The sequence below is a fragment of the Falco punctatus genome (assembly GCF_963210335.1).
Source record: "Falco punctatus genome assembly, chromosome: 3".
NCBI classification, from domain to species: domain Eukaryota; kingdom Metazoa; phylum Chordata; class Aves; order Falconiformes; family Falconidae; genus Falco; species Falco punctatus.
Window position 1 is genome coordinate 74,724,179 of NC_137582.1, and position 24,980 is coordinate 74,749,158.

Below are 24,980 nucleotides of genomic sequence, written 5' to 3' on the forward strand. Positions count from 1 at the left end.
AGCCCAGTGTCATCGGCGTTAGGTTTCTGCGGTTTCAGAAACAAAAGGGTAGGACAGATTACTAATAAAATGAGTAAGAGGAAATATATTTCTATTAACAGTTACACCCCGGGGTCACCCAGATGTATTCTGTCTGGGGAGGACTGATGAGACAACAGGAAGGTGGGATTTCTGTGCGTTGACAAGCTGCTAGGATTTCCCTGCTGCCCGAAATGTTGACATTGACTTTACCGCGAATAAAGGCAGGCGCTTTCTTCCCTCATTCCATCGCCATTGCCACGGCACAGTGGGGATTTGCATTGCCCGGTGCTGCTGCGGGCTGAACCCTTCCTTGCTTTCTTCCGTGGCCAGAATTCTCGAGGCAGGTCGCCCTCTTAAAGCTGATCTGTCCTCGCCCACCTGCCCCCTCTCTGGCCCAGCCACCCCCCGGGGAGTGCCACAGGCAAGCAGCTGGGGCCGGGGCTTGCCGGGGCCGGGGCCCTGGGCACCCGCGTCGCGCAGGTCCACGGGGGGTGAGGGCGCCGTGTCACAGCGCGGGTGCTCCCCTGTGCCCACAGGTACGGCACGATGGACGGTGGGACGCGGAGGAAAAACGCCACTCGGGAGACAACCAGCACGCTGAAGGCCTGGCTGCAGGAGCACCGCAAGAACCCCTACCCCACCAAGGGCGAGAAGATCATGCTGGCCATCATCACCAAGATGACCCTCACCCAGGTCTCCACCTGGTTCGCCAACGCTCGCCGGCGGCTCAAGAAGGAGAACAAGATGACCTGGCCGCCGCGGAACAAGTGCTCGGACGAGAAGCGGCCCTACGAGGAAGAGGAGGAGGAGGAGGGTTCGCAGGAAGAGGCGATGAAGAGCGGGAAAGCCGAGGGTACCCTGCTAAAAACAGGCACTTAGCGGTTCGGCCGCGGGGGCTCGGCCGCCAGCTCGGCCCTGGGGCGGGCCTCGCTCGTGGGGGCGGCCGCGGGCCTCGCTCGTGGGGGCGGCCGAGGGGCAGCGCGGCGCCGCCAGTGACCGTGTGTCTTGTTTTTGCTGTCCCTTCCCCCGCCCCCACCCCGCAGAGCCCACGGGCAAGGAGGAGAAGGAGCTGGAGCTCAGCGACCTGGAGGACTTGGACGCCGCCGAGTCGGAGAGCTCGGAGTGCGAGCTGAGGCGGCCCTTCCCGCACCCGCTCCCGCACCCGCACCCAGGCGGCAGCCACCCGCCGCGGGCCGCCGAGCCCCCCGCCAAGATGCCGCCGCCGCCGGCCGCCGCCGAGGAGGAGGAGGAGGTGGCGGCGGCGGAGCGGGCGCGGAGCTGCCTGAAGACGGCGGCGGAGGAGTGCGGCCCCGACCTGCTCGGCGCCCGGCAGCGCGGCTGCGAGTCCAAAATGTGCTTCCAGCAGGGGCAGCAGCTGCTGGAGGCGAAGCCCAGGATCTGGTCCCTGGCGCACACCGCCACCTCCCTCAACCAGGCCGAGTACCCCTCCTGCATGCTGAAACGGCAGGGGGGCTCGGCCGCCGCCGCCGTCTCCGCCCCGGTCAGTGTCATCGACAGGCACCAGGATTCGCCGGTCACCAACCTCAGGAACTGGGTGGACGGGGTGTTTCACGACCCCCTGTTCAGACACAGTACTTTGAACCAAGCCCTGAGCAACACGACAGTTTCCTGGGCTACCACCAAAGGAGCCATTCTGGAAACGGGCGCCTTGGGGCGCGCGGTGGGGAACGGCGCCAACGTGCTCAAGGGGCAGCTCTCAAACTTGGCCCACCATGACTCAAACAAAGAGTTTCTGGCGTTTCCCAAATCAGGAAGCAAAATGTTTTGTTCCTAACAGGCCCTCCGAGGGGCGAAGGACGTTCTAACGCTCAAGAGTCAGCTACACTGAAAAGAGACTTGCAGGAATTTAAATTTAAATATAAAACTTTTTTTTTTTTTTTTTTTTTTTAAGCAAAACAACAGAAACGAGGATTTAAAGTTCAGTTTGCTCAGTTCAACGGACAGACTTTGCTCATGGCTGTTCTGAAAAATTTCTCCTGGCTGCGACTTTAAGGGATCAATGTCTTGAAAGTTATTTAATTCCATGTCCAAAAAGCACGTACTATAGCGTAGACATACTTAAAAAGTTTACATCTGAAAGTTTACAAGCGGGAAATTTTAGTTCAGATTTAATTTAAGGCATGCCGATATTAGTTATAAAGACTTCTCGAGAGTTTTTCCTCCTGATTTCCTTGTTAGCATATAATTCACAAACAGCACTTCTACTAAGTTTACACCTACTGCACAAATTTATCTTGACAAAAATATGTTAAAAGGTATGTTTCACTCCAATAAATTGTCTGTTTCAGAGGTAACACAAGTGGTGGCGTTTTGCATTGGGCGACCAACACCTTTTAGATTTCAGACCCCCGCCCTCGGACCCGGTCCCAGTAATTCCAAGGACTGTCAACAGGCTGCCGGGAGACGGGAAAGAAGGCTCAGCGGAGCGTTGCCGCGGGACGATGGATCCGCGGGAGGGATGCTTGGCTGCTCTCCGCGCTTTACCGTACCTCCGCGGTTCAGCGCTGCGCCCGGCGGCGGGGGACGGCAGTGGGGGCGCCGGCTGCCCACTGAGGCAAGGTGGGGCGGGAGGAGCCCCCCCCCCCCCATCCCGCCCCGGCCCCGAGCTGCAGGCGGGCGGGCGGGCGGGGGTCGGCCCCAAAGGGCCGGGCTCGGCCGCAGCGTCGCCTCCGCCGTGCGCGGAGCAATTGATTCACATGGAAAATTCGATCTTTTAAAGAACCGTTTCAGCTTTGCAGCTCCTCTGACAGGATGGAGAAATCGCGGATCCTCCATGAATATTTCAGCACTTCAGGACAGATGCTTTACCGTTTTGACATTAAATAGAGTGCAGCGAACAAAAAGAGAGAGCGCTCTCGACGTGTGATGCAGGAGCACTGGCAGACCATTTACCACTTAGATAACAGGCGTTTAAAAGATTTCCTGTCCTTCCGCGGAACGGGAACAAACTTTGCTGATCCTTGGACCGGGAGAGAGGAAGAACTGCTGGAAAAGAAACGACGATGCAGTAACAGACCCCAGCTTACCTAGACCGGCCTAAACCCCCTGAGCTGCGGCGCCCGGCGCTGCGGGGCACAACCGAAAGCGCCCGAGGGACCGAGCTGACACGGGGCAAGCAGAAGAGCCTGTCTTGCCTCCCAGCCGCCTCGTCCATCCCGCCCCTGCGGCTCTCCGCCAGCCGCACCCCGACCCCGCACTGCCCGCCCCCAATAAATATGAATACAATGCTGGGGGGGGGGGGAGGGAATAAAATATGTATGTGTGTGTGTATATATATATATATGAAAGTAACCGCAACTGAGACAGTACCCAGCCAAAATATACTCCAGCCCGCAAAGTTTCTAGCGAGATCTGTTAGTGCAAGGACTGAATAAAGGAATCCAGGTGCGGAGATCAGATCAAGCCCTTCCCCTCTCTGCGAGCAGCCGTAATTGGATTGTATCCAGTCATATTCCCTGTCATTGTATTGACTTTCGCTCTCTTGGATGATATTATCGAGATCACTGAACCCCTCTGCTGATCTGGCTGTCAAAAGGCTCAGACAGGAGCCCCTGGCCTGGAAAACGTGCATCAGCCGAGATAATTTGAAGTGAAATTTTCATTTTGACAGTAAACCCCTCAATTTCTAAAGGCTCTGCACTCGGAGAGCTCGGTGGCAGGGGGAGGCTTTACAGAAAGCCCACGTCTTAAACTGAAAAGGGCAAAAGAACTCGAATTAGTTGTAATAGATAAAAGGGCAAAAATAAAGAGTCAAGGGTACTTGACAGTAATAGCGAAAGTAGAGTCTCCGGGGAGCCGCGATCTCAGCTAAAGCCTGGGCCGGCAGGAATTTTAATGCAGCCGGGGCGGCCGGCGAGCTTTGCCTCTGAAGCCCTTTAGACAAAGCAAATTATTTTCAGCCAAACTAAGGAGGTGGGGATGAAGGAGGCGAGAAAGAGGGAAGGGAGGAAAGGCGAGTGTTTAAGCTGCCCTCAGACCATTGGCGGAGGCAAGTGGAATGGGGGGGAAAAACCCGCTACCTGCTGCGCGAGTGATTTTAAAGCAAGGAGGTTTGTGTGTGTGCAAGCCTTGCTGCGTGTGCAGGGACCGGGATGGGTGACATCGGGTCTCCCGGTGGGCTTCGGCTTCCGTGCGACAGAGGCTCCCTGGGGAAGAAGGGGACTTCATCCTTGCTCCCAACACAGCGACAGCCGAGTGTGTGTGTGTGAGCCGTGTGTGTGTGCGTGCAAGGAGAGGGCTCCCCCGCTGAGCTGCCAAAAGCCTCCTCCAGCCTTAGAAGCGCCCTGACTTCGGCGGAGGCCGGGCTGTCGCATGCTGTCCCGGGCGGCCGTGGGACGGATCCCACCGCCCGCAGGTACAAATCCTTACTGACCGGCGTCCCGATTATACCCGGTCTTAAAATGCAAGTGATACGGTAACACTGTGAGCAAAACACAGGCACGACGAAATGTTAGAAGCCAAAAGAAATAGCGGGTCAAACCTTTATCTCTTCATTTCCGTGTCATTGTTATAAAACAAGTTGAGTAAGTTTATGTCTGTTACACAGACGAGCAGACCTCTCCGGACGGCGGGCGGGGCCGTGTACCAGATGTGAGGGTACGCGTGTGTCTGTGTGCCCTCACATCAAAACATTAGCGGTCCTAAGACGAGACCGTATAAATTATGGGGGAGGGAAAATAGTTCCTTGCTTTGGTACACGAACCTCATCTCTAGATCAGCCGTCAAATGCAGTGTCTTTCAGAAGGGTTGGTGGTTTGTTTTTGTTTTTAAAGTATGAACAAAACAGTGTGAGAAATTAATTTTGCCATTTGATTCAACAGCACAAGACAAAGATCAGGTTCGGCTGCTTTGGAGGAGGCTACGGGGCTGAAAGGGAAAGCCGTGCAGCTCATATGGCTGTACAAAGCAGAAATATAAAGGCAGACAGAAAGAAGCGGGGTGGGGGTGGGGGGGGGTGTGTGGAATCATAGAGAAACGGCTTGAAACTGAGAGACTCTAAATCATTCAGCCATGGCAAATTCAAACACACAAAGGAGGGGATGCTAAATTAACAGTGCTTTTTACATAGAGCCCAAATAAAACTGTAATCAGCGACGCGTTACTTTTCATTAAGCGAGTTTGACAGGAGCATATTCAGCCTCGACAAGGGAACAGGAGCGAAGAAATATACGGCTCTCCCAGCCCGAGTCATAAGATAATTCCTTAAGCTCCATTAACAACTCTTAGCCGCAGGAAATGGGCTCCCTGAAAACATCTCCAAATCTAAAAGCTTTATCGACCTCTCAAACCTCTGCTGATGGTTCTATTTTTTTTAAAAAACTTAGAGGCGAGACGTCCAGCAAGGTAATAGACTTTGACACAACACCTTCTTAACTAGAGAGAGAGAGGCAGGGAAAACGAGACCTTAAATGATATTTAAAAGGCAGCCAATTAAGATTTAAAATGATTGTCTCCTGAGATTATGCATGCGATTTATGTCATCTACTTTTTTTCTCAGGCATGCATACAAAATTGCAATGGGGCATATTGCCTGTTCCTTTAATAATAATAATAATGGCAATAATAACAATAGAAGAAACAGTAGCAATTAACAATCTGCAACTATCTCGCATAATTGTAAATGCCAATTTAGGAAAGGGCTGGTTTTAGGTAACCTGATTACAGCACACCTTGCAACAGCCAGCTTATTTATAGGTGCTTAATTAAAAGACAGATAGATGAAATGATTCACACATTTTCTGTTGATGTTTAGGACCACGTTTATTTTTACCTTGAGTGCATATTTGACTATTAAAGTTGCATAACCACTTCATAGTCACAGAACTCAGTGTAGCAGCTCCTTCCCATCAGCCACATGGAGAGGTGTCCAAGCAGACTTGGCAAGACTTTGAACATTATGTATTTTAAAGAGATAATGGTTCAGAAGGAGACTCTGACTTACTACAGTCTTTTTGATACACATTTACCTTTTCCATTTAAATTTGACCTTCAAATAATATGAAGGTTTGAATTTGTGAAAGTATATCCAGCTAAATGCCAAGATAAGAGTTAATGCTCACGTTGTACCATTTAACTCAGAAATCCTGGAAAATGTAAGGAAAGATTATAAATCACTGATTTTGTGAGGAACCAGAAACTGTTTCAATGACTGTGATTTGTAGAAGAATGGGGAGGAACAGCATCATTCACGCGCTGTGTTTTGGCCAAATTATTTAGGTACGCCTTTAGATAAAGTTAGTATTGGCCACAAAGCGATGAGCTTGGGTCCAAGTCCTGTGTCTCTTGAGATTTGTGCATGTAATTTGTATGTAAAAAAGTGAAGAATGGAGGGATGTTAATGGTCAAATTATACATTTTTATTTGCCTGGTAAAGAAATTCAAATAATTGTGCTTCCGCCTAAAGAGGAAGCTATATTTAACGGAATAGCTAATGGCCAAAACCCAGATCCTGAAAGCATGACATCTGGCAGGTTTTAACTCACATTTACTGTTAAAGAGGCTGTGAGGTGCTTAGGACTTGTGGGAAGGGTTCTTTTCATACTCCTTGTGAAATGGTGTGACTGCAGAAAATACTTCCAGATTTGTAGGCCGCTCCCCCCCCCCCCCCCCCCCAGCAGTTTTAATATACACAGCAACTGCGTAGGTCTGGGGTAGTTGAATGCAGAAGCCATCGGTTTCCCATCCCATAAGACTATATAGCAAAAGCTTAATGGGGCTGAGAACTTGAAGATGCATTTAACATAACCTGAAGAACCAAGGGAAGAGGAAACACGTGGGAGCAATTCAAAAGCAAAAGATGATAACTGCTTCCCAGTGTCCCCCCACCCCATCGAGAAATGGGACTGGGTTCAAGGAGGAAAGAGAGAAGCCTCCATACAATCTACAAAGAGTATATATATCTGCAAGCCCTGCTGGTATCCTGCTTTCCACAGTGGGGAGCATGGTTTGGGCATGAGAACTGCAGCTGACCTACTTACAAGGCTCAAGAGCTATTTCTTGTCCATCCCAGTTTAAGGAGAGCATGAAAATGAAGAAAATATCTTGAAGGAAAATGTTCTCTTAATGTTCTTTTTTTCCTGACACAACTACATGAATTTTTTTTTTTCTCATTGATTTGGCCAGACAAAAATGAGGGCATAAAAATCTTTTCCTTCTTAATTTTACCTCTATTTCCTTTCTCCAAATCAGCATGTCATTATTTAAATTTTGAAATGGATGGATTTCAGTTGTAGTTGGTGAGTATTTTGTCAGTGGTTTCCATGGGACCATAATTGGGACATTTTTCAAAGAATACCTCAGAAATCCTTTCTGAAATACTGCCAAAGATGACAGTGGCAATGAAATAGAACTGAGGAAACACCTCTCTCCAATATTATTCCTTTGATTTATATGACTCCTGTGGAATGTCAAAAATCAAACAAAATTGAGATCTCATCAAATACTTACCTCCATGTATCCTACTCTTAAATAGGATTAAAACACTTGCTAGAAAATAGGACAAAGCTGAATAATCAACACTTTGTCTGTGTCCTTATGATGGGAGTTGTGTTAGCCAAAGGCTGATGAGTCTTCTAAAGCTTTGTCCTCTTATCATGGTATGTATTGATACTGGGCTTATAACAATCTGACAAGTTATTCTGTTTTCCTCAGTCTGAGGGTTTTCAGCTAACTAATGGGTTCACTATATTAGTATTTTTGCCAGGGAGAGAATTGTTGGAAAGGTAGGATAGTGCCCAGGGAATGAGCTGAAGGGGAACTCTTCCAGGGTAGAAGTGGCCAGGAAATGAATAAAGAGGGGAGTGCTTGGGAATCCTTTGTGGGCAGGGTTCTTCTTCCTTCCTTCCTGTGAATGGGAAAAAATGACCAGGCAGGCCCTTACAGAAGGTATATAAAACACAGCATAATGTTTTTCCTTCTGGCCTGGTTAGGTTACAGCACACGAACAAGAGCGCTATATGTGACAGTGATGTCCTGTAAGTTAGCCCCCATGACATCAGTTGTTGGTAGCCACATGAACAGAATGCTTTGGGTTTGAGGCTTCATGCCATTAGATTGCCCTCTTTCTGAATACACCATCATCTTCTCACTGACCTTCTGACACAAATGGCTGATGACATATTAGGCAGAGAGGGTAGAAGCTGGGAGCTGTTACTGTCACTGCAAGCAAAGGTGACAGATAACTTTTAGCCCAATGTCACATCTGTGATCAAGTACAGATAACATTATTTTTTTGAGTCTTATTTGCCACAAAGTCTGGTGTATGCAATTTAGTTCTTTGATTGCAGCCTTCATAGAGAAAGAAGTGACAACCTGCTCACTTAAAGGAGCAATCTCATAATCTTACAGGTAAATCAGATCTGAACCAACCTGGACAGTTTTCTAGTTTACCACAGGTTTGGCCCACATTAGATAAAATAAACAATAACTAAAAAGTAAGATATTCATGTTGATTTTACTGGGGAAGTAAGGTGGAAAAGTCCTCCCATGACAGAAGACTCAGCAGAGAAAAAGGAGCAGGGGACGAGAGGTTTTTGTGATAGGAATTGATGTTTTTTTATTAAGTCCATGCATTGACCCAGTACCAATTTCGGCCTTCATTTACAACAGATTTAGTCAGCTGTAACTCACATTAACTTCATCAGAGCTTCTTCATACCTATGATACCATATCAGACGGCAGGAAGGATCCTTGTGTATGAAGCTGACTTGGGAAACCTCCTGCTGACACAGTTCCTGCATGTAAACCTGGGGGTTAGCAACACTCACAAAGTACGTGAAGAAATCTCATGCTATGTAACTGGTTTAGATTAAGGATTTTAGACACATGAATGGAATGCTTTACTGAAGCAGGCCAGTTCAAGTGATGTTACTTCTGTATTAAATTGAAGCAAATGGAATCGACAAAATTGGAGGCCAAAAGTCAGATTCCCAAACTTATTGCCAGGTTTACCTTCAAACATTTCCACTAAGCCTCTCTTCTCTTACAGTAACACAGGAGAGAGAAATATCAAGTGTTCTTTTCATCCTCCCATCTGGAGGAGTGCAAAGCCTCTGTAGGTTGACAGATCTGTGAAGGAAAGAAGGACATATGCTCTTCTCCCATCTGCTGCCACATAGTCAGTAAAAAGCCTTCAGGTACAGCTGTTCTTTTGCTATGCACAAATCTTTGCTGCTGCTCTTCCTTTTCCTGAATTTTTCTTTTCTAGGAGAAGTGATGAAAGACAAAGAAAAATCAGGTAGGAAGAAATGTCCTTCACTTGAACCAGAGTCACAGATGCAAGCTCACGCCTATCACTGTGAATGGGACGCATTGTCAATACTGCACTGAATTCTGCAATTGTAAGCAACTGTGTAATACAAAGGGATTAATGGAAACAGCCACAACAACTCCATTCTACACATTTCATGAAATAAAGCTTTGCCAAGATTCTAAAGTAAGACTTCTTAATTAAAATGAAGGACACAACTCAATTATAATGCACAACAAAAAAAACCCCAAGATATACTGCCAGTTTTGGAAGTTGACTGAAGAGTAAGGAACATATAAGAAAATGATCAGGTGATTCTGAGAAATGGGCCTTGTTCCATAGTAAAACCAAAACAGAAGGACACGATCACCAAATTCTGATCCCAAATTATGCATGAAGATGCAAAAACCAAGCCTGAATTTCCCCCTAATACACAATGTCCCATCTTTTCCTGTTGTGAGTCTAATCTCCGTTGCAAAAAAGAAAAGGTGAAAAGCAAGCAAGCAAACAAACAAGACAGAAACCAAGTTATACATCAAGAAAATAGAACTGCCTTGTTGCTGGAAGTGACTGATAGAAGTCTGGGAGAATGGGATTGCACACATATAGTATGAGCAGGAGGAAAGCAAACATGGTAAGCAAATAATGCTGCAGTCTCTTGAAACATGCCCATCAGTGTTTCCTGCAAACACCAAATTCCTGCTTTCAGAAAGGCTTTAATTAGCTATGCACAGTCAATTCCCATGCCATCCTTCTCCAGTTAATAACAACCAAACACACAGGCTTGACATGGTATATGCACAGCAGTACCATTGAACTAATTTATAGCTGCCACTAATTCAGAACTGGTTCCTTAATCCTAAAGAGCATCAGTGGGCCAACTATATCACTGAAAATGCCCAGGTTTTAATCCAGGCAAACTGTATTACAGTATCAGTCTGGAAACCTGAGTCACAATGCATAGGGTATTCAGTTTATTTATTTGCTGTCCTCTCTGATCAGCCTCCCATCAGGACAAACTGTCAAATGTGAGCCTGCTGCTCTGCCTTTCAGAGCTGATCTCCCAGCTGACTATAGCTAAGTCAATATCCCAACCCTTCACAAACAAATACCTCAAGCTCTTCACAACGTAACTTCAGGCCTGGATGTTGAAGAATGAAGAGGCTCATTACTCCTCAGTGTGAGGGACCCATGGAGAGGGAATAACGCGGTGTGTCTCAAAGCCATCTCAGTGCTGCTTCCAGGACCACTACAGAAAGGATGCAGTCCACTCTTGATCAGCTGTGAGTAACTGCTGACATCCTTCTATCTCTAATACCAATGGTAGGGCAGATAGTGACAGAGTGGATTTGGGACATTTTATTTTGTGATGCATCATTTACAGGAGAGTGGTGAAATGCTATGTTCCGTTCACTAAGGGCGTGTTCCCAGATTTGATACAAAGTCAATCAAGCACAGGAACAGATTCTGCAGACCAAGAAATAACAGCAGCTTGTCGTGTCCCAGTGAGTGGCTGCCGTGTGAGGCTATGATTGTGGGAGAGACACAAGGTACAGATGAAGGATTCTTACAAAGATAGTTGCAGAGATTCCCCTTCTGGGCATGCCTCGCTTCAGCTGGTATGCACCTGGCATACCAGTAACATAAAAGTTGCTACTTTTAAGCAGTTCCTGGGATTCTAGATGGCCAGGAGAATGTTCTGGGAAGTATTGTTACAAAGCCTTGATTGCTGCTGTCACAGAGGTAGCTGACTGGTAGACGGATAGCTCTACAAATAGGGAAATGTTAAGAAAAGGATGTGAGGAAGTGTTATTTTCATTCCACTGCTTTTAACTGCTATAAATTCTTCAGGCACTGAGATGTAAGGAGACAAGGTTCTCAGCCTTCATCTTGACTTCTCCTGATTAATGCTCTGCCAGAAGGAAGTAATACATTAATTGTTTTTGATCTGGAAAATGGCAAGTCCCTGACTTGGCATATGGTACCAAAACTCAGTCAGATAATGCTGTCTTAAAGGCAGGCCTTGGCACAGCTCTCACCAGTGAGACTTCCCAAACTAAAGAAGGATGTGTGGCCATGATTATTGCATCCAGCTTCAAATAAAGGATACCTCCTTCTTCAAAGCTGGAGCAAAGAGACTGAATCTACTCCACAAGCAGATTCAAGTGTGGGATAAAAATGGAAGATACTTTAGTGTAGCATACCCCACATCACCAAATCTTTCTGTGGAAATAGTCAGCCCATTAGAGCCATGATCTGAGAAGTAGAGGCTGAATACGCTCAATGACTGCACTCTGCACAGAGACAATATACGCTCTTAATCAGTAACACATTTTCTAACAGCTTCAGCAATGACAGGCTGCCACATGTTTTAGGGGTTTGGATTAAAGGTTAGGCAATTCTCTGAGAAATGGAGTTAATCACTTTTGACTATTTTGCTACCTTCACTTCAGAGCTGTATCTGCAGCACGTTTCACTATATGTTGCTGATGCACTGTGAAGTGGTTAAACAGGTCCTTTATCCTTCTAGATCTGGGTCTCAGCACTTGCATAAATAATACTGTGGAAAAATCTTTGTTCAGACTAGACTAGGGCATCCCTTTCCTCCTTTGTTTCTCTGCAGGGTCCTAAAGCTTCTAAGAAACTGGCTGTTATGCCAACAATATCTATAGGAATTTTGCTTAAAAAGCGCGGAAGTTCAGTATTTTGTTCCTCTTGAATGTTGATTTTTCCAGTCTGATGTTCCTGCCCACCAGATCTTGGCCCTGCCCTTATGAAGAGCGTAGCAAGAAGTAAGGGTCACAGAGGCTGCGCTCTCTCCAGCTGTGACCCGTCATACATGTGATTTGCTTTAAATAACATGGGAACTGAACTTGCTTAATGTGTGCATACATGAATGCCAATCATGGTCTATATTGTTTAGTGCAGGTTGCCAATATTAGAACTACAGCCTAGGAAAGAGGCAAGCTAGTAATTCAGGGTGGGACTGTTGTGCCCCAGGAAAGCAGTATGATAAATCATGCACAGTACTTTATATAACCGTATCTAGTTTAAGCAATACCAATTTCTTGATTACTACAACTATTTATTTTGGTATATGAAGAAAAAACCACTTGCATAATTTCATATATTTGCATGTACATACACCTCTGTAAGTAGAAATAGAAGTGTTTCGGCTAGGCATATTAAAGTTTCTGATTTTTTTTCTCATTCTTTTAACATAAATATTTGAACTTGGTCCCTGACATGTACATGTCAGCAAAAGCTAAATGAATATCAACTAGTTAAGCTGCACATTTTAGCTGTGATAAAACTCAGTACATTTCATTTATTTTTAATACATTTAAGTATGGCATAAGATAAAAACTATCTGTATACTTTAATACATATGGACAGACATATATATTTACAAAGCTTGATTAAGTAGTCTTCTCATTTTCTTTCAAAGTCCCCAAAGGACTCACATGACATATGGCAAGAATTCTTTTAAGGTAATCATATAAGAAAAACGAAGCAGACAGAAATACATGGTTGTTGACTGTAAGATCAAAGATCCCCAGTGAGTCTGTTGTGAACACCCAGTCCATACTGAAATGGAGTTTTATTCTTTCTAATCTGTTTTTTTTTTTTTTTTCCAGTTTTGTACAAGATGTGTGCTTTCCATATTAAAGTAAACATGAAGTATGTGCATGTTGAGTGATAAGGTTATTGGTTTTGAAAACAGAGTTAGAGTAAAAATTCCTATTTCCAAATTTAGGATCAGGTATTTTAAAGTAATAATTATTTGTCTATTAGCAACTCCCAAACTTATAACTGCAATATGATTTGTTCAGCCACAATAGTGCCACCTAAGGCAAAGACACCAGCTACTTCAACTGAAAGTTGAGTCTCTCACTTTTCAGTTAACATATTTGCTTCCTTTTTTAGATCTCTTTGAGGATATAAAACAATAAAAAAGCAGATGGTCTTTTATACTTACCATTTCTAGTCATTTTTCATTCTTCGCTCCTCATGTTTTAGTAATTAGCACATTTCAGACATAGCAATGTTTTTAATGCCTCTAGGAAAGGGAGTATTTAAACTAAAAAAGTTTTAGATGGTTTAATTATAATGCAAATAATCAATAAACCTTTAAAAATTCACATAATTTTCACACAAAAGTAATTTTACAGTGGACTAGTAATAACAGCAGTTCTACTATTATATTTTAAGGGATTGATAATGCAACACCATGACCAAAACTCTTAAAGATTTACCCTTTAGACATTTTCATGTGTACAAGTGATTCACAGTTAGCCTATTTGCCACAGCAAGTTTGATTTTCAAAACTGTAATTTCTTGCAGTTTTACTGGGAGTTTTGCTAAGCCCTGCAACACAATCCCCTATGATGGTGCAGTCACCAGTAGTCAGACTACTGTTTGATTCTACAGAACAATAATCCTCATTAAAGGGTTTCTTCGAATCCCGGCCCATCTTTTTACAAGTACAGTTTGATAAGCTGGAGTACAGCACTTTGGGAATCTGAGGAATGTGAAAATTCAGAGAAATTCAGGCTTTATAGAAATTCACTTCATCCTGATGTATTGTTGACTTTCCATTACATATGTTGCTGGTATTTGACAGTTACACACTGTACATAATTAATATAGTTATTTTCCACATAATGTACATGACCCGATTGTAATTTTGCCAAATTAGATAATTTTTCATAATTATTCATCATATCATTTATGTGAACAAATGTCAGACTATGGTTTGTCTACAAATGCAGAGCTGCATCTCTTGCTATGTACGACTGACCATGTAAATCAACTCCCCCACCCTTTCTCTGAATACCCTTAGCTTTGTAAACGTGAGCAAAGCCAAAAAGTATTTCTAAGGCTTTGAAATTTTAAGGGAAAGCTGAGAGCACTTTAAGCAGAAAAAGGCAGCAAGCACAGGAAGTTTAGGACAGTTTATGATTTTCCTGTCATTTGCAAAACTTTCATTTTTCAAAGGATTCTGTTTGATTACACTCATAGACAGCAGATAAACAAATAGTTTGGTTTCTTTCAGACACATTGAAGTCAATGATTCTAAGTGTTTCAAAAATCTCAGTCTGCTTTGCAGTAACTAAACCAGCAACATAAGTGTCTCATCCTAAGCCAAAGGAAGTAGGTGGCTTACTGCTTGAACTTAGATTTTATTTTTAAAACTTCAGCTTTTCCATTGTGCCCCATAGAGTTTGTTCCTGCTTAATGAGAAGAGTGGGAAACCCAACTGCAAATGAGTAAAAACCCAAGGTATTTCACCTAATCATTTTGAACTCCCTCTATAGCCAGTGGAAAGAGATGTTTCTTATGACAGGTCCTCTGACCTCCAGTATCCATGGGTTAGAGGAATCCCACTCAGGCAGGGTCTTGCTATGAATTTAGTGAAGTACCTTTCAGGACTTTCTTCTTCACTAGCTATTCACCAGCCGTTACTTCATTCCTAATACATTGGTCATGGGTTCAGACTTGACTGAATGCAGGTCTGTTTATTTGACTCTTACTAACAACATCCTGAAGAAAGCCTCAGGACCTGACCTGTACAGGAATAGAAGACCCTGCCAGCATTTGTTGACACTGAAGCTTTGTCTGAACTGAGGAAAAGGCTTGTGCCTTGACTTTCACCGTCCCAGTCCCTTGATTACCCACAGGAGGGGATTGCTCCCACAGATCTTGACTCCCTCCTTGCTTGTTCAGGTTTCCTTCAAGTGCATAACAGGGCACGCAGAAGAAATGTTGATTACTGAGGATTTGTCTTAGCATTCAGGCAAGAGCAGCTCGCTTGGTACCCTAACCTGAGGACCACGGGTAATTCAACCTGGCTAGAGCTTCCTCTCAGCAGCACTGTCAAACTTCCATTAACCCAAACACAGAGCCCTCAGCACTGGTTCAGACAAAATGTCTGAGTATGAAATAAGCTGGACACAAAATGGCCTCTTCTCTGTCTCTTCCTGAACAGCACTCTCTGTTGAGCTGATTTGTGTCTTTTGATCTGGACTTTCCAGAAAGCAATAGTTAAAAGGGAACAGCATTAATCTTCATAAGTAAAGCTGGGAGCTCAATATTCCATGCAACCGTTGAAATACGGGAAACTTTGCTAGCATACCTCTGCATGCTGCAAGGCTTGCCATCAGCGTCATGCAAACATAACTGGCATGCTGCTACTTCTTCCCTTTCTTATTAGTTTGCAACCGTGGTGGCTGCTTAGTCTGTGCAATACAGTGTTTGCTTGCGCAAATACGGCACAAATGTCTTCAAAGTGAAACATACCACAGAATTAGGAAGCGTGGATTGGTTTGCTTCCATGCATCATAATCTTATCTTTCTTCTCCCCTCCTGCATGCCTCTTATCACTCATCCTCGTTCTGCACTGGCACTGTTCCCACTAGCCCTGCTGTTGTTCTTTCTTTCTCTCTCAGTCTCTCACCATCACTGTTCTGCATCCTTTTCTACCTAAGGAAACTTTCCTGCCTCAACCTCATTTCCAACTTCTCCTTTTTTTCCCCCTCAAATTCCATTCAGTCATGTAGCCATAAATAGCTCCCAAAACTTCCAAGTGGCTTCTTAGACATGTCCACTTCCTTAAATGGCTCTGCGCTAATGAAGAAAAAATAAATTTTATATACATCTACCCTGCTCACCATCTGAGGAAAAAGGATACTTTGATGAAAAGGGTACAGAAGAAGGCAAGCAGCGATAAGTGGGAAAACCTGCTACCAGCTCCTGACTGGTGATGTTCTCTTGTGATATCTTCATGCCTCCTACAACTCCAGAGTGTGTGAACAGCCATCACTGCTGCTTATTGTCCACAGGCTGCATTCATTCGCTTTGCACAGATCTGCACACTGAGGCTTTGGAAGATTGGCTAAAGCTTGTTGTGGGATCTCTGAATGTGAGGAGATCACTTCATTAATCTCTGGGATTTAGACTTGGCTCTTAAGTCAGAGTCTTGGTGTGTTGACTGCCTTGTACCTCCTTGAAACACAGGGTTTCTTTGTGAGATCAGTTCAAAAGCAATAGAAGTTAGCCAAATTCTGGATAGTACTGAAAAAAAGCAGATAGCTGGCAAAAGGCTGTACCAGGGCCAAGAAAGGATCACTTCCAGGGATTTTTACTTTGCAAACCAGAATGTCATAGGAGCCTCAGAGTATAAACAGTGACAGGAAGACTCCAACGATGGATCATGGTACAACACCAAGACTTGCAAAGCTGGCAGAAATATCTGCTGTCAGAGAAGCCTGAAATTGCAGCTCACTGGCCACTGAGGAAAACAGCTCCATCAGCTCTTCAGATGAATGGTCACTGCTCAGGGAGGCTGTGACGAATATGTTCTAAGCACCTCCCTTAACTGCTTCTACCACTCTGTTTAAGCAGCAGTGCTGTTATTCTGAATGGCTGATGGCAGGAAGAGCTTAAGTTCAAACATAGTCAAGGATTTTCTTCAAAACAAGGGCTGAGCCCATTACCATTCAGGTGCAACAGAAGCAGCAACCAAACCTTGGTAGGCAACAAAAGGACAAGAAGCAGGCAGTGCACTGCCCCAGCCTCTTCTCCCAGTTGTGCAGGGGGATAGAAGTGTATTGCCCTAACTCAGCCGCTTCTGTGGATCAAAATGCAGAAGGGCAAAGGGTGCTCCAGCATGAGATGATTTAGCCCACCCAACCAGCAGAAAAGGAACTCGTGAAAAAAAAAAAAGATTAAGAGTGTTTTTGTTACTTTAGTGAGCTGTTGTGAATCAGCCAAGGAACCAAGAAGTGCAAAAGCAGGCAGAGGTCCACAGCTGGGAGTGGAGACAGGGAGGAAGGAGCAGGGGAAGGAGGTTAGGAAGTCAGGATGGGGAGTATGACATTTCCTCCTTTTGTCTGCAGTGAGACATTATGGGCTTGACTGCCCATGAAACTGCAGCCTAGGGGTGAAGTTATAGGCAGATTTCTGGTGGATAGAATTTTTCACTGCTGCCAGAAGAAGGAAGTTCTCCCAGCTCCAAGGCCCTACCAGCTTTGCTGGATCCTGTCATTTAGTTGCTTGTAACCCATCTCTCCACTCTTCCTTTCCTCGGGTTTTCTTGTAGAAGATTTCAGAAATCGGATCAGAATGAATTTAACAACAGACACTTTCAGAAAAGGGTTTTTGTGGAGGGGGTAACCTTGCACATTGAGGGTTAATAATGACTTAATAATTCTGCCTGCTTTTCTTTGCAAGTAACAGACATACTGACAGAAGATGACCAACAGGAGAATGTGTAGGAGGACTCTGCGGGAAACGGGAAATCATCACTGATAAGAGCAAAAGAAGGTATACTTTTTTTTTAATTTAAATAGGGGCAGAGAGCTCCACAGTGATGATACAAGGTGGGAATCATATAAACGTCATCAAGCTCCTTAAGATATATTTTTGTTTGTCTTTAAATCTCTGTCTGTTTCTTACAATTTGGATATCTGTCAACTTTTCACTGCTTTGCAAAAAGTCTTTATGGTGTAAGTCTGAAACGCGAAGAAACATCAGAAATGTGTCCTGCTCCTATAAGATGCAGTCCATGGCTGTGTGCTTGTTCCTGGTACTGGGCCAGGCTCCCTGATGCTGCCAAGTTCCCAGGGCAGTCAGGAAGCTGGTTATAGTTTCCTGGTTATCTGAGTCAGCTGCTGTAATATATATACACCAGATGACAATCATCCCCCAAGGGACTGTTCCCCTAGCTAAGAATAGCTGGAGCAGTGAAAAGAGGGGACTATAAGGGAGGAAAGCTGTCCTAGTGTCTATGCTGAATGGGCCAGGTTGCAGCTTGTACGGCTTTATCATAATTAATAACAAAAGTGATAGGGCCGACAGGCTTGTAATCTTGGCAGCCCTTCAGCATCTGATCAGCCTCGTTCGGTATCTTGCAGTAACTCAGATCTAAAGCACTAGAGCAATCAGGCTCCTGTCAGAGGTGAAAGAGGGTGTTTCTGAGTCTGATCAGAATAAAGTTTGGCTCCTTGGAATAATGTCAAGTAAACCTACCAGCTATTGAGCATGAGGAGCCCACCACACCCTTGGGGATGAGCTCAAAACAAAGACTTGCATTGTACCAAAAAGACCCCTGAAAAAAAACTCCTTTCCTGAGACACAGGGGACAGAGCTCAGGGACTTCTGCCTGTACAGGAGCTTTTCTGCTTACAGCTCTCACCAGCACTGATGATACCTTCTCTGCCAGCTGAGCAGCACCACACTCAGCCAGCACAGGCCACCTCATGGCACTGGGACATACCTGCTCCTCCTGCCACCAGATCCAGTTCTTTTGCTTTTTCTCTGTTTCAGTGTCAGCAGTAGCTGTTAAAAAGTTTAAATCTTTTGCTTAAATACCTGAAGCAAACACACATTTACATTCAAGAAGCTTTTTGATAAGGATCTCCTATTTCTTGATACCTTTTGCTCATGTAATTTAGCTCAGTAGATGAACATACACCATGCTTAACTCTTTGAGTCATACAAGTAAATACTTCTATGCCCTCTATATTTTAGACAGTATAAATGGTAATGCTTAGTCTCCAGTGACAATTTCACTCAGGTTTCTGGGCAAGAAAAAACAACTAAACTGTCAAAAAGCTACTCATTAGAAATGGCAAACTTGCACCTTCTAACTTCACATTCACTAAAATACGTTTGCGTGACCAAAGTGTACTTTGAGCATTATGCTATTGTTGTGTGATGTAAAACCTAATTTTCTTCTTTACTATTGGCAAGGCCATTTCTCCCACTCTTCTTTCCCAGGTAACAAAGCCATTAACTTTCTTACTGAGATGCAGCTGAAGTACAACTACTGCAGGTTTTCTAATCCACAGTCACCTTTAATTTATTGTGTTACACCAGTAGTACTAGCTGTAGACTAATTTTACGCATGGCTATACATGTTCTAAACTGTCCGAAGTTACAATGCCAATTCTGAAAAAAATTATGCCTTTTTACAGTGTATTCTTACAAAATTACTTGTGAAACATAATTTGGCTCTTTAATACCTGGGGGGAAAAAAGCATTTCATAACACATATTCTCAGTACAGAGTTCTCTACAAAAGGCACAAGAAAGGAGTCTGAATAAATACTGTGTTGAATAAGAAAAACAGGTAAGATCTCCTTTGAAAGATGGAAATCTTTAGCTCTGAGTGTAGATTCAGGTCTGTGGCCATTTGCAAGCTGTTAGAGGCTTGAGGCAGGAGTTATGGCCTGGGTTATGAACCCAGTCATCCCAGAAACCTGGGATGGCCTTCTGGCATTAAAGTTGGAAAATATAAGTCAAAATATGTCCTTGTATATGTATTTGAAGTTGGAAATCTGTTTTTCTTCACATATCCTGAGATTACTCATTTCTATCCACAAGCAGTAGTAACAGATAATCCAGGTTTCAGCTTTATGGCAGCATTACAACTCATGTTTTTGCAAATGTAGCTATATGTATATTATAATAAATATCTTCAGTATTTTATGCATGAAAACATATTTTCTATTCCTTTGAAGTAGTTGTGATTCTGAGTATTTTTCAATCCCATTCTTATTTGAAGGCAAAAGGGTCTTGTTTTCCTCTTGTTAGCAACCAGCTAGACTGCTCAGTTTGTATCTACTTGCTGAAGTTAATATTTGTGCCTAACATGATCACTGGACTATCATATAAATAGACTGTCACAACTGTTCCTCAGAAAAGCATAAGACTGCGGGGAACATCTGCCAACCACTGCTCCTTCTCAAAGTGGATTTCTTGATTAGTTGATGGATTTTTCACAAGAGATCAGCAATACATATGAATTAAAATTCCTGGCATATGTGTTTAAGATAATTTTTATTTGACTTCACTCATAATTCAAAATCCCCTATTCTTTTCAGTAGTTCATTATATTTTCTTTTGCTTTTCATGTTTTGGTCTACTATTCACAGGTTTCCACTTTTGTCATGTTCCAAGTGGAAAGTAAATATAAGGACTTCTTTGTCATGCCTTGGAATTGTTCAGATGACTCATTAAGATGAGAACACACTCGTTTTCCAAGAGAAAAGAAGACTGCATTTTAGTTTTGATGTTTCCAGCATAAAAATCTCAAAGTGTCATTAATGGTTCTTCTAAGCTCACAAGCAAGAGCTGTTAACAAAATTTTGACATTTTTGTGTTTTCTTTTGACAATTTCCCAGTTAATTGATCATTAAGGCAGAGATCACACTTATGCTCTGTCCCTCACAGACACAGCTCTCTCTATGGCACTAGTCCTCTCAACACAGGCTCACTCTCTCTTTTCAGGGCTCCTTGATCCCCACAAAGACCCATGTTGCCTGAACCACCAGCCCTGGGGCAGGAGGCATTGCCCTGCCTTCCATGTGGGAGCCACTGCATTTGGCAGGGGAGAGATGGACTCAGCAAGGTCTGCTTGGGTGCTCCAGCTGCCCGAGCGGGCCAAGCTGGATGCTGTGCTACAGTGGACCAACAGGAAAAGTACAGGCTTGATCCTTGGCCTGTCCCAGTGCCAGACAAGAAGGCCCTGCCATGGCCTGCAGAGTGCTTCTGCCAACAGTGACTGTGTGAATCCTCACAGACAAAGGAGCGGAGGCAATTTCTTATGCCTGGGTGTGGGTTTGCAGCACCAGGCCATCACAGGACCAAAACACTGGATTTTTTATTTTTTTTTTAGGTTACAGTCCTTTCTTTCAAAAGGTTATAGTCCCAGTCCCTTTGTGTATCCGGGCTGTAGTTTTCAGAATAACCTCCTTGAGGACAGCTAAAATTGTTACTCTGTCTTTACCCATCTAAAGGAAAAGCTCAAGGATTAACGGTACAAAATGAGCTTTCTAGCATTTTTCATTTGCATCACAGTATATTCATGATTTAAAGTTCACAACCATATAGAGCGCTGTGACAACTGTCATGTCTGAGTGTGGCTGCAGTGCCATTGTCAGCCAAGCTAGTTTGCAATGGTTAGGATATGGCCCTGTGCTTTGCATGCATTTGTGTTATTTTTCACATGAATGCCTCCTTTTATAACTATCTGCAGGTTCACACAAAATGCATATGAACATACTTACATACACACAAGACGACATGCACACATGCATATATGTAACCTCCAAATACTTAAAAAAAATGTTTCTTTTAAAAAAACTGTCATCACTACACAGGAACACTATTTTCTACACAGCCGATGAATATAAAATATCAGGTTAATGTGCTGTGTGCTTTACCCATTACTTTGGATTTGACAAATAGGTTACTTCTACTGTTTTTGTTAAAACAACACAAACCTAATTTCTACAAAGTCTGTATTTTTTATGTTTGGAAGTAAGTATCCCTTAAAAACAATCACCTTTTGCAATAATCTTATTTCTTATCTTCTTTCTACTGGGTGGGATGAATTGTTCATGCAGCAGGCAACATTTAGCTCTATGTTTGCATACCCAGCAATGTGGCCAGGTTTCATAATGCCGTGAATACCAAACCATAAAACCGCTTTTCAAAAGCAAATTCACAAATGCACTCATGCATACCTTTTTGAGTTATGAGGTGGCTGCAGATTTGGCAGTGCTGACTTGATGCAGTTTTGACAGGTTAGGTTAAAGGATTAAGTCTAGTCTGTCTTCACTTTGCCCTGGCTCTGACACCCTCTAAAAAAAGTTGTAGGCTGGCTCTGTGCCTAGTATGACCTCCACATCTCCTCAGAGTGACAACACTTCCCTTTAAGGCTCTCCAAAGGTCAAGGCAGATAACTTGTTGAGTCTTCCAGATACTTTCTTATCTGTGGCTCTTCCTCCTAACCTCACACAGTGGAAGAAATATACAAAATCTTGGAGAAGAATAAATCAGGCTTCATACGGAATAACTTGCATTAGATCAAATATATCTATCAACCTTTTCTTTATCATGCAATCTTTATTTACAACAAACATCAAAGATCACAGGTCACTAAAATCAGATACGTGTTCCATACGAAGAGATTTCACCACCCCTCTTCTTTTTGCCCTGGCTAATTTGCAATTGAAAGCAACTTTCAAGCACTTAAAATGAGAGAGCTGGGGAAATAATGATATGATAGAGGAGTTCAATGTTACAAAAAAGCCTGTAATATTTGTTTAACAACTGTTTATTTCTGAGGAAAAAAAATGTGAACAAATAATAATGATAAGCACAGCCTTTTACTCTGGCATTATTTCAAAGACTTTTACAAAGAAGCATTGGTATATGCAAGATTCACAGAGGTTAATAGATTTTTAAGATCAGAATATCATCTGGTTTTCTGTATGAATTAGCAATTTAATTTCATCTAGTATTGAAATTAAGAACTTGTGAATGACTGCAAATTATCCTTGAGGAAAGAGAAAAAAACCTACCATTCCACCTCCATGCAAAAGTTCAAATTAAAAAAAATAAATATTTCTATACATAGTGTTATCACTTTATATTCTGATTGCTGGAATGAGTGCTTTTGTCATCTGAATTCAAGTGCCCTATTAAAAGGAAACACTTTCAGTAGTTAGACACTATATACAGAGCACACACATCTCTTGGAGTATGATTCTTTAAGATACACCAAAAATTTTAGGTGTCCTGTAGGTTTGGTCGTAAGGTGGAATTTCCTGTCTGTAAAATCATTCCTATAGCTCTTCTCTGAAAACTCTCCAAACTTTTATTATCTCTTTGGAAGAAAATATATCAGATTGCATTTTGGCAATGGTGTCAGTTACTTTGTGGACAGAATTAATACAGCTTGCTCCCCCCTTTGATGATTTATTGTTTATGAACCCACAGATTTATAGCAATTCTTTTGGCTGTAGCACCAGATGAGAAAATATTTTCATTGAAAAAGTATTATTACCTTTTCAGGCTCAGTGCTTCTTAAAGTATTGTCTCCCTAATGTCAGATTTTGTACTCTTTATCCCTAGGCATTTGGCCTTGCATTTGGCTATATTAAAATGCATGTTATTTCTTCCCAGTTTACTAAACAATGCAGAGGATCCCATACAAACGATCTGTTGTCGTGATTTTTTTACCATTCCATCTGTTTTTGTGGCATGTGCAAACCTTATCAACAATTATTTCATATATTCTTATGTACTTTTGTCAATGATTTATGGCTGCACTGGAACAAGAACTGGTCTGTGTGAGACCTCACTGGAAACGTGCTTGATTATGATTCTTTAGTAATTACTCTGTTGGACATTTATCATTTGTGTATCACGTATCATATTGTCTTATGATGGTGAGAAATTTCCATGGTAATATGTGGAAAATTGTCGTCATGGTTTAACCCCGGCTGGCAACCAAGCACCACGCAGCTGCTCGCTCACTGGCCCTCACCGGAGGGATGGGGAAGAGGATTGGAAAGAAGTGTCAAACTCAGGGGTTGAGATAAGAACAATTTGACAGGTAAAGCAAAAGCCATGCACACAAGCAAAGCAAAACAAGGAATTCATTCACCACTTCCCATGGGCAGGCAGGTGTTTGGCCATCCCCAGGAAAGCCGGGCTCCATCACATGTAATTACTCGGAAAGACAAACACCATAATGTGCCCCCCTTCCTTCTTCCTTCTCCCCTCTCCTCCCCGGTTTATATACTCAGCATGACATCATATGGTACGGAATACCTCTTTGGCTAGTTTGGGTCACCTGTTCTGGCTGTGTCCCCTCCAGTTTCCTGTGCCCCTCCAGCCCTCTTGCTGGCAGGGCCCAAGAAACTGAAAAGTCCTTGGCTTTTGTATGAACATCACCCAGCAACAACTGAACACCAGTGTGCTATCAACATTGCTCTCACATCAGAGCCAAAACACAGCACTGTACTAGCTACTAAGAAGAAAGCTAACTGTCCCAGCTGAAACCAGAACAATTGTACAGACATTCAGCCTGATCAGGCTAATGAAAGTACAATAATAATAAAAAAAAGATAATAAAGTTAATCAACTCATCATCTCTTAAGAAAAGACGTGAGGCCAGCAAGAACTATTCTATGTAAAAAAATATTAAAAATATCAACAAAATATTAAAAATATCAACTGAAATTGATTATATTTGCATCCTTTATTTTTCGCATCAGTTATCCCATTATTTTGGTAGATTCAGCGTAATCTTTACAGGTTTATTCTAATGATTGATTTAAAATACAAATTTACTTGCCAACTTTTAGAACTTTACTGCCATTCTGAAATTTTAAAGTGTTACCAGGATCAACCCTCACAATCTTTTTAATATGCTTGGATTCAAGTGATCAGGACCCTACTACTTTGTCAAAAAGGCTTGCCTGTTTAGTTTTAGGAGTACAAATGACTTTGTGACCTTTTCTTTTTGTTAGAGAGCACCTGAAGTAAAATATTACCAACTTAGAACATAGCTATAAGCTAAATTATTGTTGTATTGAATTCCTCTATATTTCTTTGAAGATACAAGGGAGTGCCCTCAGTCTTAGGCCAGTTTGGGGTTGGTTTTCCATCTTTTTTTCAGAAGAAGGAGTTCAAGCAGGAGAGGAGGAAGAAAAATCCCACGAGGTTCACCATTTGTGGTTTGGTTTGCTTTTCTGTTTTGGGTTGTTTTTTTTTGAAGTATTGCCAAAGACAATGGGTGGTTCATGGGCTGAAGGAGTGTGGGGAAAAAAAGGTGCCAGTCAGGGCAGGGTGCTGGGACAAGAATGCTCCTGTCTACCCACAAGGCAGGGACACCT

General features: G+C 43.1%; 1 protein-coding gene across 1 annotated transcript in view; it reads left to right on the forward strand.

The window, feature by feature from the left end:
- Window positions 1-24,732, forward strand: part of IRX4 (iroquois homeobox 4) — a 61,505-nt gene extending 36,773 nt beyond the window's left edge. Inside the window, exons 5-6 of the mRNA XM_080379659.1 lie at window positions 558-874; window positions 1,065-24,732. Of these exons, the coding sequence (XP_080235785.1) occupies window positions 558-874; window positions 1,065-1,816 (1,069 nt within the window). The 3' untranslated portion in view covers window positions 1,817-24,732. The remainder of the gene's footprint in view (window positions 1-557; window positions 875-1,064) is intronic.
- Window positions 24,733-24,980: the final 248 nt, after the last annotated feature.